The sequence below is a fragment of the Rhinatrema bivittatum genome, chromosome 14, assembly GCF_901001135.1.
Source record: "Rhinatrema bivittatum chromosome 14, aRhiBiv1.1, whole genome shotgun sequence".
Classification (NCBI taxonomy): Eukaryota; Metazoa; Chordata; class Amphibia; order Gymnophiona; family Rhinatrematidae; genus Rhinatrema; species Rhinatrema bivittatum.
This window is the reverse complement of record NC_042628.1, coordinates 23,911,808-23,930,748: the sequence shown is the minus strand read 5'-3', so window position 1 is coordinate 23,930,748 and position 18,941 is coordinate 23,911,808. Positions and strand designations below refer to the sequence as shown.

The following is an 18,941-nucleotide window of genomic DNA, read 5'->3' as shown; positions in this document are numbered from 1 at the left end:
GATCTACGCACCGAAACCTCCACCCCCAAGTTTAAAAAATAAACAAAAAAACTAAAAACCTGGCTTTTTCTACAAGCCTTCCCCTCCAACACCACTCTCCATTGAGGACTATGGGTTGCGCTTCCCTCTACAGGCTTCTCCCCCCACCCTTTATTTTTGATCCCCCTCTCATCAACACCGTAGATGCCCAAGCGTATATATTGTACATAAAACACTAGTTATAAATCTATCTTTCAGTTAACTGATCTCTCCAGATAACTTCCTTAATTTCGATCATGTATCACGTATTTATCTTGGTTCCTTGTAAAGGCTATGCCTAACTGACAGAGTCCCTGCCAGAGTTTCAAGTTATTTGTAACGGATGTCGGTATATAAAAATGCTAAATAAATAATTATTGGCCATGTCAGGACCTCAGTATTAATCTTTGAACTGGTTTTTATTTTGATTTTATGATCATTTTGCTTGTGCTTTGACTTAGTCTAAGTGTTTTGAGACTCTGGTTAATTTTTCTAATGTCACATTTTGTTTTGACTTCCACTTCCCTGTATCTAATTTTTGTGGTGGCATCCCTCTGTTTATCTATCTAGTTAATATTACTACCTCAGTGTTAAAAGAGTTAAAATTTTTAAACAACCATTTCACATGATTATAGTTGATGACGCTGTAAAAGCAAAGCAGGACTGGATTAGATCAGGCCACCCAGGCAGGTGCCCAGAGCACCAGTTTATAAGGATGCTAAAACCTCACTGTAATCAGAAATATGGTTTTTCATCCATGATTACCTACAAATCCAAATAAAAAAAAAAATGCAGCTTATATTATGTAAAACCGAATTGTAACATGAGTATTCAGGTTTCCACACGACTCCTTACATAACTGGCTAAATATGAATTGGACCCGTTCTGCCAAAGTAGACTGAGCACTCAAGTGGGGAAAAAAAAAGTAAAAACCCTTCTGCCCATCTGAAGGTAAATTTGCAACAATACATGTGCAGCTAGCTGCAGGCCATGCTACCAAAGAGAGAACAGCCAGCTAGTGCAGTACCATGCACTATAGTCATTTTGCATTTATTTATTTAATATCTTTTATATACCGACGAACGTTGGGAACATCTCGTCCTTTTTAATCATGCTTTTGAGGAAAACTGGAATTTCTAAACTGAGATTCTGAAACCAAATAACGCTTGACGTAGTACTGTTAACCTGCAACGAGTGCTTTACCTAGATGCTTCCCAAGAGATTTGTTAAGAAAAATGCAAAAGAAAACAATACAGAAAAGTGGGGAAACCTTTTTTCCTAATTTTTAAAAACTGCTCAGTACATTGCTCTGCTTCAGCCAATGGCTTCAGTGAATTTTTCTGTAAAAGTTTGAAATGGAAAATAAAATAGAGCAGCAGCATTAAACTTCTGCTGGGACAAATAATTACTTTCAAGATCGTACAACTGAAAGCTGATTGGGATTGAGCAGAGTTCATTTATGTGAAACTGGAATTCCGATATGGACAGCTAAACAAGATTTTATATTGCTGACGTGAATTACGATGATCCTGCCAGCTGGCTTGCTGCATTTAATTGGAAATTCATGATCATATTGTATACATGCAACCATGAACACCACGTTTATCCTCATTCTAATAACCGCTGTTTCTCTAATTCAGCAGAGTATAGGAAAACTGCTAGTGGGAAATCCTGTTTGAGCTTGGGCTTCTGTACTTGGAGAATTGAAGAGCTTTTTGCGTTTGTTGCCCAGTGTTCTTCCAATCAGCCAAAATTTTCCTTGGCTTCAAATGGCAACTGCAACTGGAAGCATATTCATGAATAGTGGAGGGGACAAATTCTCCCCAATCCTTGAACTGCTTTCAGTTGTAAAGATCTGTGCAAACAGTTGTATGTAGGAAATGCAACTGACATGCCATTACTAAACATACGAAGTAAATATTTCAAAGTGCATAAATGTAACGTATTTCAAAAGAATCTAGTGTTGCAGCAAGACAATGAAAACTACCTGTAATGGCATCTTAACATTTTTTAGAAAGCTAGAAAATCAAAATTGATTTATAGCTCAAATCTAGCATAAAGAAAGCAAATATTCAGATTATGTGTGTATGTAAATGAACCAGATTTAATTGTTCAAGAGCATTTTCACATTTCAAGAAACAGGGCAATTGTTTATAGTGTCTTAAAAAAATTGAGGATTTAAAATTTCAAGAACTGCAGGGGCCAGGGCTATTATGGCTCGAATACGAGAAAATCCACAAATCATGCCCCATGGCTGCCCTACTGATCTTAGTTGGAAATGTTGCATTTTAGTGCACAGAAGTAGTTTCATTGTTTCAGTACTATACAGCGCATCTATTTTTTTGCATCTGTAGAAAGATGGAAAATGTTAACCATGTACCCACATTTACTGTCAAATCACTTTGCAACACACATTGGGATGCTGGATGGATTGTTTAAAACCATTGAGAGATCAAATTGCTGAAATCTCTGCAAGTGTAAATGAATCCTTGTCTGATTTGCAGTGAACCATGAAGCTTTAATGCTGTCTCAAATTAGAATTGTTTTTCCATTTGTAGTTATATGGTATGATCTACACACAAAGATATCGTGAGCAAGATGATGCAATCCAGTACCATGGAAACAAATTCCGCTGTGCATCCGTTTTAGAATTATGTACAAAGTAAACTGAATATTGGTCATCTAAAGGCTTTGAAAGACTTGTATTGGATGCCAGGAAATTGGCCAAAGCACTCAACAATAAATTTTTGTTGAAAAGACTCCAGCTCTAAAAGCATATGTTCAACTACATGGGTAACTACCATGGTATCTAGTCTGAACAGTTTCAGGATTAATGGCAATAAAATTTTAGATAAAGCTAGTTCTACAATCACATTTTGAACAAATGAGAATTTTGCTAACACTGGGGATTTTAAAGTTTGTGGTATATAAAACTTTAAATAAAATACAAAGTACATTGTACTATGTGGTTTATATAAATTACCAGTCAAATTGCTCAAACTTTGCAAAGATTCAGGTATCCTTACAGACTGAGATGATTCAGACATCAGTGGAACTGAACTATGCAATGAAATACTCAATCAAATTATTACTGCCAGACTAAGTTCTGTTAAATGTTGCAGTAAATGAAAACAAAGGAGCTTTGAATACATTTCCTGACTTATAGATAGCGCAGGTAATCATAATGTTACCAGTGATATTAACATGTGAATGCTGTTTTATTAATTGTAAGCTCATTAAATGTACTTGTGATCATCCATATCGAATGAATGTTTGCTGAAAAATGGATATCACAAAAAATGAGAAACTATAACCCCTTCTATAAACTTATAAACACAACTAATTTTGTGAAGTGGAAAAGTGGTAGTTTCATATTTTTAACCATTTAAGGATCTGCCATACCGGCAGCTTATAGGGTCTTGCTTTATCATGTAATCAATTTATCACCTTCCACCTTATAAGTGAACAGAAACCCCACCATTAAATACTTTTCATTTTATGTGGTTATTCTTCTTTATAAACATTCCTAAAAAAACCACTTGTGGAAGTCCAACCCTGTTCCAACAACTTATAAACCCACACATCCCATACAACTTGTATCACCAAACAAATCTAAAATAAAATCCCTATTTAGATTAAACTGTAAATGTTACTCTTCTTGTATTGGTCTAGTACTTGTTTTAACTCAATTTCAAACTAACTCTAGATGTTTAGTGACTTGAAGCACCTCCCAACACTGCTGTTTCGAAAAATGAAATTTCTTTGTCAGGTAACTGATGGTAAATGTCTCTCAACAGACTTTGATGTGGGTGGAGAGCAACGAGCAATACCAATGGTATTTATACTTCACATCATAATTTAAAATAAACCATTGGGATAGAAGTACTACTCCATCAAAGAGGACCAATCCAATTCTTCATTGAGACCTTGAGGCATCACTGTATTAAGTTGGTAAATCCAAAATTGTTCCTGGTAGTTTAAACATGCTGCATGATCACCACCTCTAATCCTTTATCAATTACGATCCACTGTAATACATCAAAAGCATGCCCCTTCTCAATGCAATTCTGAACTATAGGAACTGACACACTGAGTCTGTAGACTGGGTCTATGTTCTAATAAACGTACTCTAATAGCACGACTTGTACGTCCCACATAGTTTTGGACAAGGGCATACCAATACTATACCACATTTTTTGATGTGCAATCTGTTTGAAATCTGCTTCGCACTTGGTTGCCTGTTACTGGCTCAATCAAATCAGCCCCTTCTATAGTCTGATAGCAGACCCTTAACTGTTCTCTCCCAACTGTTCTAATCTAAATGAGTATGTACAGTATGGTCACGGATATTGGGTCCTCTAAAAGCTGTTAAAGGAGGCTCCTTAAATATTATGTAAAGCCAAAACTTGCCAATGTTTTCTTATTGATGCTATCATTGCTGTTGCTATACTATGCTGTAGTACATACTAGTCTTCCGTGATCAATCTTATGTTGATGATAATGTAACTGATCATGATGCAAAAACTTGGCTTGTTTGTATGCCTTCTTAATAGTTGCATTAAGATATCCCCAGGATTGAAACTGATCAAATAAAACTCGAGCTTGCAGTTCAAAATCTTCAGACGTAGAACAAATCAGGCCAATTCTAAAGAATTGGCTCACAGGTAGCCCATTCTTGAAAGACATCTGGTGGCAGTGATATCTTAAATTATTACGGTCAGTCTTGTTTGCCATTCGCTGTTCTAGATGTAGGATTCAGGGCACCTTCCATCCAGATGCATTCCATTTTCTTTAAGGCATTAAGAGATTGCAGCTTCCTTTCAGGCTGGTGGTTCCTCAGTGGGATATTAACCTGGTTCTGCAGGCACTAGTGTACTCTCCCTTTGAGCATTTGCAACATTCTTTTAAGGACCTGTCCTTAAACAGTTTTTTCTGGTAGGCAAACGCCAAGCATATCTTGGAGATTGACTGTATCCTGTAGGGATCCCTTCTTGGTCTTTGCTTCAGATTCATTATTTATCCTGTGCCACCTTTTCTGAAAGTGATGTCTTTCTCATCTCAACCAGTTTTTAGCAGCCTTCCTTAAAGAGGAATGTCAGGACAGCAACAAGTTTTTGAAATTTGAGTATCCAAGTTCTCAGGTATCTGGAAGTCAAATTCCGTAAAATAAGTTTGTGGACTTCCAAACAGAACAAAGGGGAAGCAGCCTTTAAAGTTACTTTAGGGTGTTGGATCAGGGAAACCATTTCTTCAGCATATTTACTCAAGGGCTGTCAAGCTCCTGAGAGTGAGCAAGCTTATTCTGCTATAATTGTCTTCCTGGGCAGAAGCAGTTGGCATTGCACCAGTGGACATTTGCAAGGTGATGACTTGGTGGTAGTAGTAGCATTCTTTCTGTGCATTATAGATTGGATGTAATGGCTAAGCAACATGCAGCATTTAGAGCGGGAGTTCTCAGAGGGGCCCGTACTTCCCACCTATCTGAACTGGTATAGCAGGAGGAAATGGAAGGAGAATTATATGAATTATTTCTTTGAATCCTGCTACACCAGTCTAGGTCCCCACTAGGGAACATGGGCTGAAATAAGGTGGTGATTTTAGATGTCTACATATTTTGCAGAGATTTCAGTCTCCTCTACCTTTACCAACTATTCTCTCTTAATGCCTCTGTCATTGGTTTTTGGGGTGTGGATGGGTAGTGTTCGGACAATGGTTTTCAATCCAATCCTTGGGACACACTAGCCAGTCAAGTTTTCAGGATATCCACAATGAATATGCAAGTCCACCTTTTTTTTTTATTTTTTGAGTAATTTGATTTATTTTTAAAAGTTTTAGCTAAATTAATTTTTGTATATTTTAACTTATTTTTAATTTGACTTTTCTTTTTAAAAACTTTATTTTAATTAATGTAAACCGTTTTGACAAACTCATTTTATAAAACGGTATATAAATACTTTTAAATAAATAAATAAATACATATTCATTGTGGATATCCTGAAAACCTGACTGGTTAGGTGTGTCCCAAGGACTGGGTTGAGAACCCCTGGTCTGATCTTTCCTAAGTTTTGTTTTTTTTTTTTGTTTTTTTTTAATGTATTTTATTTAGTCTTTTCTATACTGTCGTTAAGCTAGGTGCCATCACAACAGTTCACAATAAAGCACATAAATTAATGTTGCTAAATGTTAAGTTATATCAACTTAAACAGGTGCCATCAGGGTACGGTAACATAGTTTCATAATAAATACTAATTGTTGGGTGTGATAAAACATGTCCATTTCTATCTTTATCGGCTATAAACTGAATTAATTGTTAAATCTTATCTTTGGTATTAAAATGAGTCAAAAATAAAATACATATTGAGCAAGGTGATGTGTGTGGGTGAGCTACTGACCGCATACTACACTTCCCTGGATTCTACTCTCTATGCTCTTGTGATATGCTTGGTTAAATAGCCATGTGTTTAAACTTTTTCTGAGTGTTTTGATGTCTCTTTGCAACCTGATTTCTAACGGCATGGTGTTCCATATTATAGGTCTTGCTAAGGATAGAGCCCTTTCCCTTACTTGCGTTAGTCTTGCTGTTTTGACTGAAGAAATAGTTAGCAATGCTTTGTTTTCTGATCTCAGGTTCCTGTGAAGGGCTGTGTTCAGCCATTCTGCTTTTTCTTAATGTATTAATTTATGGTACATAGTGTTTTGTATTTTATTCTTTGCTCAATGGGTAGCCAGTGTAGCTCAGCTAGGGTTTCGGTGATATGGTCTCTTTTACCTTCACCAGTTAGAATTCTAGCAGCCATGTTTTGTAGTATCTGGAGTGGTCTTATCGTGGTGTAAGGTAAACCCAGTAGAAGGGCATTACAGTAGTCAGTGCTTGCAAAAATTAAAGCTTGTAACACAGATCGGAAGTTTGTTGGTGTTAGCAGTGGTTTTAGTCTTCTAAGTCATAAGTTTGGCATATCCTTCCCTTACTTTTAGAGATATATCAAAGCACTAAGTAACAGTACATAAGTATACTAGGTTTCTCTGTGTGCCACCACCTATATGTAATGGTGATGTGGAGAAAGCTGCATGTTTTCTTTGCCTTTCTGCTGGTAGGGGGTCATGACCCACTTGTCTGGATTGGTATAGCAGGATTCATGGAAAGAATTAACAGGTAAGAATTTCTCCATTGCTTTTAACTTGTAAAAGCATGTTTCATTTAAGTTCTACATTTCTTTGTAAAATTGAAGTTCAGCAAATGCATCTCCACATGAAAAGGTATGACTCTTGTCTGGCTGGTGTGGATGAATGCAACCATGCAATTCAATTCTCTTATTAGATTCTTGATCTCTGGCCAGCCAGGGCTGAGAACATTGGTACTGATGCTTGCAACTGCTAGGGGAAGTGATTCCCAGTTGTTCCCCAGTATATGCTGCCTGATCAAGCCTTTGTATGCTTTGGCTGAATATTGCAATAGGAAAAGAATATGAGTAGGCCCTATGGACCTTTCTGGCTTTATCTGCTGTTCCCATATGGGAAATGTGTAAAACTACTGATTGGCTTGAAATGTCAGGTGCTGGCTATACATAGTATTAAAAACCAAAATGAAGCTTCCAGAGCAATTTTGTGTGTGTGTGGACCAGCAGTTTCTTTGAGTTTCCAGCTCAATCAGAGCTAGCCACTCTAGCATCTAGCTATAGTGGTGTGAACCTTCATGTGGAACTACCCAGGATTTCCCCTATTGATCTTTCTCCCAACTCACTTAGCCCAGTCAGGCAACAATTCATGGCATGTGGGTCCTAGGTTTGGTCACTACTGTTGCATGACGTGGACTCCTTCCAGGGGCTGTGAATACTTCCTTTGCAGCATCCTCAGGATGAATCAAGGAACAGAAGCTTGGCCCAGCAATTGTTACCTCTGAACTGCCTGCCATATTCCAGGGCATTAACAATTGTATGTATCTTTGTTCAAACGCACTGGTCTTTTGCAAGCCTCCTGATTCTGTCTTCAATGTTCTTTATTCTCAGTACATCATTAAGAAAAGAATTAAGTCTTTTTTTTTTTTTAATACAACTTCTGTCACTGATAACCTGTTAGACTTCAAATAGCTAATACTACTCTTTAAGTCTTTTGATTATTGACTAATTCACTGCAGTTTCATAGTTTGAGGACAGTATAGTGCCACAGCAAAGAAAGGACTATAGTACCTATGACTGGTGCCTTTTTATTTTTTAATGTTTGTTTTTAAACATTCAGTATTGCAGTGGTCTTCAGCTTTCTGTATAAATGTTTTATCTTGCAGATGTTAGATATATTTGAAATCCTAAAACTTCTATTGCCCAAATTGTAAGGTATAATAGGACAGTCAAGAGCAGAGCACCATGGAAGTAAGGTGAATTTGCAGTTTGCACTGAAGGCAGTTACTTCATACAGATTATGGACTAATTTTGTCGTCTTACATAATGAATTTGGTGATTGGAAGAAATCAATGCATAGGGGTCTCATCTTCAGATGCCTGTCTGGTCAGCTTTTGTTGTGGTCCAGTGGCTGGCAGTCTGTCTCTTGTATAGGTTTTGATGCTAAACTACTTATATTTGGCAAAAATGATTCCTGACACAAGCTGCTGAATTATGTATTCTGTACAGAGAAGCAATTTCATGTGTGCTTCTATGAATTCTTGAAAAAAGAATTTCTAGAGGCAGTTAGGGTGGGACACCATTTTAAACATGTACTCTCTAAAGGCAGAAGTGTGCATAAATGCCACGCAAGAGTTCTCATGTACCCATTAATTTTCAAGGCAAACTTGCGTGCACAAGTCTCTCATACTTCATACATGTGGACTTCAGCCCTAAGCATAGTTATAAAATTGAGCTCCCTAAGTACATGGTCTAACTCTGCCCCTGCTGTGTTTTTCCCTTTTCTAGGTTATTTCTTATGAGGGTCATGGACATACCATATCTCAATCTAGAAGGGCCAGACTGTAAGTTGAATTTTTTTTTTTGTTTGTACCATCCTTGATTTAACACTGCTAAATTCTTAATCTGCAAGAATATCTAGTATTATAAAAATGAGGCAACACTTTTTTTGTGTGTGTATGTGGTTATGGTGAATGGGTAACCTTTAGTGCACACAGTAATAGACTATGGATCTGTATTGAGGTGTTTCTGTTCTGGATTTTTTCTTTTATGTGAAATGGAATTAAAAAAAAAAGTGTCTGGTCTTAGCTCCTCCCCCAGTAACTAAATGTACCATAAAGACCCCCAGCTAGGGTCATCCCAAGATACATACCACTTTCAGTAAAACCTGTCATGATCCAGGCTCAGTCGGAGAGTCTGGAGATGTGCCCAGACCTAGATTGCTGCTTCTTTCTGGTTGGGAAGGACTGGAGGTGCTGCTCCATCCCCACTGCATCTGGACACTGACTTTTGCGTGGCTCAGCTACATTGGCGGGGGATCACTACGTTACATCGACCTAGATGCCTATTTGTGTGACTCAGCTTCATGCATATGTTTTCGCTGGTCCGGATACTCCGTGGGCATCAGATAGCGGGACTGATGACAATTGCCCCATCCGGTCTTTCTAATATAATCTGAGTACGCCTGGTCCTTACCAAGACCCTCATAGATCCACTTGATCTACTGTTAACAAAGTTTATTCACTGTATAATACCGAATATATAACTGTATTGGGATACCTTATATCTTTGTTGTCTTTGAGATTCTCGTTGTATAGAATGTGGTTGAACTCTGGAAGATGTTCTTACATGTCATTTGCAATAAAAATTGTTAAAAAAAAAAAAAGACCCCCAGCTTTCCCAAACTCCCCTTTCATGTCTTGGCCCAGATAGGGCTTTTTTCAGGGGGGGGTGGTGGCAAATTTAGTCAGGGAATGAGGGGAGGATTTTTAAATGAAAAGGTAATTTTATCTTTTTCATTTGCAAAAGAAAACAGTACATTCTGAGTAGAAACTGAATATGTGGATGTGTAGGGCTGGCTTCATTGGGCAGCAGCTGTAGTAACCAAGAAATTGAGCAGACTCCATTTTGATACAAACTTGCTAGTTTCCTTTTTCATGAGGGTGTAGCTACCATAGTAAAGTTACCCCATCGTACCATTGCTCGTTTCTTGTTTTTTTTTCCTGTTTTTGTTCTATGGTGTGCATATGGTTAGGAAACTGAGTATTTCTGCGGATGAAAAGTGAAGGACATGTTACCATCTGCAATAGTTGGGCATCTGCACAAATACTCTTTTACCCCATCATGCAAAGCGGGCTTGGGGTGTTATGTGACATCAGTGTAATCTGATACCAATGTGTTACTGCAAGCAAAAGCAGCTCTAGCACAATTCTTGCCCTTGTTTGTAATTTTGAGGTTTAACAATGTCAATAGTTGACTGTTGGCCCACCGGATTTGCTCGGTTCCCAATTCCTACATGATTGGATACCTGGTGTATACATAGCCATGATCAATATGCATAAGAATAGCTAGAAAAACATACTGGCTAGGTATGCCTTCAGAGTTGGGAAGTGTTACCCTCAGATAAAATAGAGTAGGTCATCTCCTAGCTCTTCGTGCAAGTGTAACATTGCAGTATATATGCGACACAAGTTTCTTGTAAGTTATTACTCCAGGGTTCACCAACTTCAGACTATGCAAGGTTAAGACTGTAGAGACCTGCAGTTCAACCGATAGCCCAGCACCAATGAAACTATACACCTCATTAGCATGTAACAGCAAACTTGATCAATCACAAATACATGAATTCTGAAGAGGCTTAGGCATAAAACCCTGCTCAGAGTTCAAACTGGTGTTAAATCAGCAGTTAGCTCCAGTCTTTACACTGTTAAAGTCCCAGCTTGTGTCCTACTGTGGAGCCCTTTGAATGCTGAAGGGTGGGAGATGTCAGCATTGCTCCTTCTGCTAACTGCTGAATCCTCGTTAAAGCAGCCGCCAGCTAAGGGAACCCTCTGTCTCTGGCAAATCAAATGGCTCTTAAGTCCTTCAGAGCATGGATCCTTAATTATAAACAGACAACTTCTTTAGTTTCAGGGCAGAACAGGGAGCTTTCTCAATATAGAAATGACAGCAGAAAAGTACCAAACAGTCCATCCAGTCTGCCCAGCAAACAGTAAAAGTCAGAGCCCTTGGTTGATGTCTGAGTCCAATTCCCTGTTACCTCTTGCCGTTGAAGCAGAGAGCAATGTTGGAGTTGCATCAAAAGTATCAGGCTTATTGGTTAATGGTAATAGCCACATCAGCAAGCTACTCCCATGCTTATTTGTTTTCCCAGACCGCAAAATTAAATATCCTGGTTGATTGCTGTCTGCATCCAGTTCCCCTTTCTTCTTTTCCCCCTGCCATTTGAAGCAGAAATGGAGTTGCATCAACAGTATGAAGGCTTATTGGTTAAGGGTAGTAACTGCCCCCCAGCAAGTTACCCCATGTACTTTTCTTCATTTCCATCCTCTAGCCTTTAGGGATCCATGCCTCTTTGAAGTCTTTTACTATTTGTCTTCACCACCTCACCCGGAAGGGCATTCCAGGCATCCACCACCCTCTCTGTGAAGACATATTTCCTGATGTTGATTCCGAGTCCTCCCTGGAGTTTCATTTTGTGACCCCTAGTTCTAATTTCTTTCCAACGGAAAAGATTTCAGTTGGGCATCATTAAAACCTTTCAGGTATCTGAAGGTCTATCTTATCTCCCCTGCACCTCCTCTTCTCCAGGGTATATATATTTAGGTCCTTCAACCTCTCAACTCATTTGGAACCCCCCCCCCCCCAACCATTTTGGTTGTCCTCTCTGGACCACCTCATCCTGTTTCTGTCCCTTCTGAGATAGTCTCCAGAACTAAACACAATACTCTAGGTGACACCTTGCCAGCGACCTGTACAAGGGGTTATCACCTTTCTTACTGGTTATTCCTCTTTGCAACCCAGCACTCTTCTGGCTTTGGCTATCACCTTGTCACATTGCTTCACTGTTTTCAGATCACTACACCCCAGATGCATGACTCTGCACTTCTTGGCATTGAATCTCAGCTGCCATATCTTCGACCACTGTTCAAGCCTCCTTAAATCCCGTCTCATCCTCTCTACTCATTCCGGTGTGTCCACTCTATTGCAGATCTTAGTATCATCCGCAAATAGACAAACTTTACCTTCTATCCCTTCTGCAATGTTGCTCACAAAGATATTGAACCAGAGCAAATACTGATCCTTGTGGCACTCCACTTAACATGATTCTCTTCAGAGTAGGTTCCATTTAGCGTTACACGCTGTCTTCTATCAGTCAATCAGTTTGTAATCCATGCCACCGCCTTGGTGCTCACTCCCAAGCTTCTCATTTTTTCACAAGCCTCCTGTGGGACCATATCGAGCTTTGCTGAAATCCAGGTAGATCACATTGAGTGCTCTTCCCTGATCCAATTCTCTAGTCACACAATCAAAGTCATTTGTCTGGACCTTCTCCTAGTGAATCTATGCTGCCTTGGGTCCAGCAATCCTGACTGTAGTTCACTGTCCTTTCCTTCAGCAGAGTCTCCATTAATTTTACCACCACAGAGGTGAGGCTAACCGGCCTGTAGCTTCCAGCCTCCTCTCCACTTCCACTTTTGAAGCAGGACCACCACTGATTTTCTCCAATCACTCAGCACCACTCCTGTTTCCAGGGATCTATTGAACAGGTCCTGTAGTGGTCCCGCCATCTCATCTGGCCCCATGGCCATGTCCATTTTCAGTTTTCCTAGCTCTTCCCATACGTTCTCTTCTGTAAACAGTTTCGTCTACCCTATCTCAATCTATGGTCTTGTCAACCAGAAGCAGTCCACTAAAAACCCTGGAGAACACCGAACTGAATTATTTGTTTAATATTTCTGCCATTTCTTCATCCCTCTCTACACATTGCTCCTTGTCACCTTTCAATTTCACTCTACCACTTCAGGCCTCCCTTATTTCTGATAACTGTCTCATCTCTTTACCTCTTTGGCATTTTTTTCTGCTTGACCTTTTGCTTTCCTGATGTTTTTTTTCTCCCTCAGTTGTAACAGATTCTTCCTGTTCCTTTTTTTGGGGATCCTCTACACTTCTTGAATGCTATTCTTTTTGCCTTAATTTTTTCAGCCATTTCCTTAGAGTACCAGTTTGGTTTCTTTTTCCTCTTACTCTTTACTTTCCTAACATATAGATTTGTTACCTTTTTGTAATAGCTCCCTTTAATTTGTTGCACTGTTTCACCTCACCCACTTTCTCCCAGTCTTCCAGCTCTTCCTCCAGGTACATCCCCTATTTTGATGGTTTGTATTTGTGAAATTCAAAACTCCGGTCTTTGACTTCTCTGTATCCTGTTTGCGATATTGAACCATACTGTCTGATCACTACTGCTGAGTCACTACCCAAACAGCAGAGACATTATCCCTGTTAATGAGCAGTAGATTGAGGATCACACTCTTCCTTGTGGGTTCCGTTACAATTTGTTTGAGCAGAGCACCTTGAAGGGCATCCACTATCTCTACGTTTTTGTAGATTCTGCTGAAGGGATGCTCCAATCCACATCTGGCAGATTAAAATCTCCAGCGAGCAACACTTCGCCCTTCTTTCCCACCTTTTTAGATGTCCTCGATCAGGTCTCTGTCCAGTTCATCCATTTGGGTTGGAGGCTTGTAGATCACACCAGTAAAAATGGAAGCACCATCTTCTCTTTAGGATGGTCCATAATGCTTCTTTATCCCATGTCTCCTGCAATTCAGTTGCTTGGATATTTGTTTTTGATATAAAGAACTATTCCTCCCCCTTTCTGTCCTTCCTTAACTATTTATAGCCGGGGATGGCCACATCCCAATCGTGACTCAGTGAACTGCAGGTCTGGGATTTTTATTGCTCAAACTATGAGCATTTGTGGTCCTAGCTTTCCAGTTGCTCTTCCTAGTCACCTTTTTCTGTTTTTTTGTTTGTGTTTTTTTGTTTTTAACTGATTGTTTCTTTGTCTTCCCACTTCCTCTGTCTTGGCTGAGCAAACGATGTCCTGCTTGCACATGCCCCTTTCCTATGCACATCTTTGTTCACATGAAAAAATATTACATTTAAATGATTAAGGGCAAATATGTTGCTTCTAGTATTTCAACTAATAACAGTAGTTTGCACATTTTATGAATCCTAACAATGTGTCCTGTTATACAGGCAAAATGATGACCCTCCATTACAAGGCTCCTGATTAATCATATCCAACTCCAGCGCGATTCACGTGACTGCAGATATGGCTACTTAAGTGAACTCAGACAATTTTTGTAGCTTCAGAGTAGGGCACAGAACTTCCTCAGTCTTGGCTGAGGAAATGGTGATCTGCCTGCACATGCCCTGTAGTGACTACAGCTCTGCAGTGTTTGCAGCCTTTAGATGGCACCCGATTGGCAGTCCTTCAGTGTCACAAGTGAAAATTTTGATGTCTTCTTACTTAGTGGGTTACACAAGCTTGACCATCTACAAGATATTGTTCCTTCTCCTCAGCTGATCGTTACAACTGTCAGACTTGTAGTCCAGACTAGAAAATCTTGCCACTTTGCTCTTATTAAATCTGACGGTCCAAAGCCTTGCATTTGTCATGTTGGTTGATATTGCCACCTCTTGATCTTGAATGAGCTGCTCTGCAAATCTCTATTTTTGGTCCTCTATTTGATTTGATCAGACATAGATTTCCAAATTAATCAAAATGCCTTGGCTACCCACATTTTTATTCTGCCTGCTGTTCATTATTTTATCTTGAGTATTCTTAAATTCTGTCATGGTTTTGATTACTACTACCTATGCTGGTAGGTTATTCAGGCCTTCACTATCTGTAAAGTAGCATTTTTCTGAGCTTTCCTCAACATTCAGATCCTGACCTTTTATATAGGGAACTTTATTTTTATGTGGAAAATGTCTCCTTGTACTTTTATTTGAAGCTTGATAAATTTGATTTTATCATATCTCCCTTGTTTGTTTTCTAATATAGTATGACTTTAGAGCTGCATAAATTTATAGTAGATCAATTTTTGTGGAGTATCAATATTTTGCGTGGCTTCTAGAATGATTTAGCAGTCATCTCCAACATTTCTGGGAACAGTGTGGCTGTTTAGTCATGTATTATCTGACTGTTATGCACTGACGCAGTTAATCTCATTCCATTTTCATTATGAGAATCTCAAAATAGATACAGATCTAATAAAACATTGTCTGATTTAGTTTGAAGAAAATATACAATAAAATCCCTGGCTTGCCACACAAGACAATTGGGTTTATTTTTATTGAGCATTACATTAATTCATATGAATATTTACACTGCTGTAAACTATTGCTGGATTCTGATTAGCCAAGACTGAAATCTATTTTTACATCTAATTTTATACATTAAATTTATGGTTCTGTTTTCTTAGGTTAGTAAATAGATGGTCTTTTTTTTTTTCTCTCCTAAGCCAATGTAATGGTACAAATTCATAATGGCCATTATCCTCTTATCCTTTCCTTGAACTTTAGTCACAGGTCTTACATGTCCCATCAATTCAGGTGTGTAAAGTCTGAGCAGAGATTTTTTTGCCAGCTTCAGAGTTCAACATTCATTTTGCATGTATGTCTGTAAGATTCTCTGAAAAATGTTTGCGGCACGTTGAGTAGCTGTTAATTTAATGCATCACTAAAGTTCTAAAACTTAAATTGAAACAGATTGAATAGGTAATGAAAAGTAGGGGACTATATTTGCTGTTCCAACAAGGGGAAAACTTAAAGCAAAGAATCTGAAGTTTTAGATCTACTGAACTCCTTCCCTCGTCCAGTTCCTTCTTTTCACTTTTTATAGTGAAGTGGAACTTCTGCTTTCTTGACCTTCGCTAGATAATACAGTGGCTTTTAATGCTCATACCACTGTAGTTTGCAGATTATAAATGCAAGAAAATCCCATCTGGTCTATTAAGTTTGCTTAGCTAACTTGAAATTAGCTGGACAAAACCAGAGGTTTGAGAATTTCCCCTGCTCCTCCGCTACATCATGTCCAAGTAATTCATTGACTGCACGATTTAGCATAGTTAATAAGTTAAGTCTGAACAAATATCGGGTGGGGGAATTCATGTGGAGAAGGGAATTAAAGGAAAAACAAGAGGATGATTGGCTCGCTGAGGAGTCATTCCAGTTTGAGTAACTGAACTTTCAGTTGCTTTCAAAATAGCAGAGCTATTGAAACTGGAACCACCATCTTTTTAACAAAAAAGCCAATAGCTGGGTGGCTGAAATAAATATACCATACCAGTTTACAAGGAATATTCAGAGGGAGACGCTGAGCTGTGATAACGGGCCTGTTCAACAAAAATAGCTTCCTTTTTTCTTTTGTATTACACATCTGGAAACATATACACTTTACAGTTCAAAAGGAAACATCTCTGAATTGTGACGAAATCTTAAGGAGCCAATCTGCATTAGCATCCAGTGCAAATTTGACAATTAGTTGCTGGTACTACAGCATCCATATCTGACTTCTCTAGAAATCCAGTTCAGTCCAAAGTATCAAGGGACAGCTAAGACTGCTGAGCTTCAGCAATAATCTGCTTGATTTGAGGAAGGTAATGCATTTGAGAGGGGGGGAAATGATGCTGCAGGTACATTCTTTTTCTTTTCATTTTTAATACCTTATTTCTTAAATATCATATGCCGGGACAGAGAATTAGAGTAAGATTCTTAGACTCAACCATATTTTCCATGTTCTCAAGCTTATTTTATAGTAATATATAACTTATGTAACCAATTGTCTTTGAGTCAAACTGAAGATTCAGTGACTACATCTCCAGTTGGGAAGATGATTTCTGAATTTTACTAGACAAAAATACTTCTCACACATCATAAATGCTTGGGAGCTTTTAATTTTGAGTTGGTTTCACCAAATTTGCAGAAAGTTCCTAGAGCCCATTTCAGCCAACTCAGGTTCCAGCAGCTTTAAACAGTTCTGATCAGGTCAATCATTTGCAGCTCTTCTGGGAAGACTTCTCCTTTCCTCCAATTTGAAGCCTCTGAATCTGAGCTGCCAATATCCCATGGAACACTTGCTTTTCTCGTCAACCTGCTGATGTCCTCACTGCTCGCTGGTTTGAGGGACCATAGTAATGATGGCAGAAAGATCATAGTCCATCTAGTCTGCCCAGCAAGCTTCTTATGGTATTAATTATCTCTTCATGCAGTTATCCCCAAGCCTTATAACCCATAAATTACTGCTAGCAACGTTTTTACTGCGTGATGAGCCTTCTTAAATTCACAGTGCTACCTGACTTGCTCTGCTTATGGACGTGACCGTAGAAGCAGTCAGTTTTTCTCCTTTGTCTGCATATCAGTACCCCGGACCGTAAGTCAGGCTCCATGATGGCTCTTTGAATCTAAGTCCTCTTTCGCCCCCTCTGCTGAAGCAGATTGTGATGTTGCAGTTGTGTCAAAGCATCAAGGCTTATTGGTTAAGGATAGTAACTCCCATGCCTTCTGTTAAAAGTAGTAATTGCCATACTGTGCAGGTTACCGCCATGCTTATCAGTACTCCAGACCGTAAGTGTTGGGGCCCTCTGTTGAATCCAATTCCTCTTTCCCTGCCTGCCTTCAAAGTGGAGAACAATGTTGCAGTTGCATTAAAAACATCCTTTCTTCTGGCTGGTGTAAATGGAGGCACTCTTTTGCCTCAGGAGACAAAATCATGTCTAGGAGAGAGCATGGTCTGTCAATGTTGCTCATCTCTAGTTGAGGCACCCCTCAGACTACAAAGCAAGGGCATAAATCAGGTTGAGCAGGGGACTGGGGTTAGGCTTAGATGGATATACCCAGACCTTACCCTTGCACTTGACCATACAGGTAGTGATCTTTTTGTCCTTTTAATCTATTTCCTTATCTTGTAAGGATGAGTACCTCAAACTTAACCCTGTAAGCTGACAAACACCTCTTACCATGGTTCTGTATTTCTATGCCATAGCCCCATTTAATGCACACCAGTGTACACCCAGCTTTGGTTACTGCATTGCACACTTTATCCACAGATATACACAGCTCTTGCTTGATTGATGTTTAGCATGTGTTGCCCCAATCGAAGTATATTGCTGATGCCTCTCGTGTCACAAATTATCCTACCCATATCCACATTAATGGGATGGGGTAGATCATGAAGGCTTGCCCCCCCATTGTATGTCTATGGGGAGGATGGAGGGAATGCATAGTCACTCAGTCCTAAATCTCATCTCAGTTGTCTTTACCATTTGCATAAAGTATCCAAGTTTGTGGAACATCAGCAAGCCTTGCTGTGTACCATGAGTTTGTATTCTGTAAAAATGGTAGCATTGCTGGAGGGTTTCCTATAGATCTGTAAAAAACATATGAAGTAAGAGATCCCAGCACGGACCAATGTGGAAGCTCACTTGTCCTTTACCAGTCGTTGTGACCCTTTCTTCCCTTTAAGCCAGTTTCTAACAAACTTGAAAATGCCATTTTTTTTCTTAATTTGAAAATCCACCTTTCATGCAGTACCATATCAACTTTAGTGAAATTCTGAAACCATAAACTCCCTCTTTTCATACCAAACTTGTGGCTCACATTCTCCAACATCCTTTAAGAGTTGGTCTTAACTTGATGCTTTCGATCACCATGTTGACTTTCTCATGCCTTTTCATTTTCAAGCGTGCAGCCATCTCTTTTCACTTCTAGTGGCTTTTAGTGTTTACCTGGAGTTGAGACTATCGTTGCTAGTTTTAGATCTTTTAATCTGGGCATTGTGCCCTTTGCCAGTCCTAAACCTGCCTATCCTTGATGGATTTCAGAAAAATTGAGTTAAGCAGCTGCTTTGTCTCCTGTGGTACCCCTGGATGACTTCTGGTTATAGTGACTTTTTTTTTTTTTACCCATATTTAGGCAATGCAGACCTGATTCTGCTTAATTTTATGGCCTTTTCTGAAG

At 39.1% G+C, this 18,941-nt stretch overlaps 1 protein-coding gene across 3 annotated transcripts in view; it reads left to right on the top strand.

Annotated features, from left to right (window-relative positions):
- PARN (poly(A)-specific ribonuclease) overlaps nucleotides 1–18,941 on the top strand; it is a 185,307-nt gene that overhangs the window by 61,461 nt on the left and 104,905 nt on the right. For all 3 annotated transcript variants that reach the window (XM_029576561.1, XM_029576560.1, XM_029576562.1), the window contains exon 19: nucleotides 8,922–8,977. In XM_029576561.1, the coding sequence (XP_029432421.1) occupies nucleotides 8,922–8,977 (56 nt within the window). The remainder of the gene's footprint in view (nucleotides 1–8,921; nucleotides 8,978–18,941) is intronic.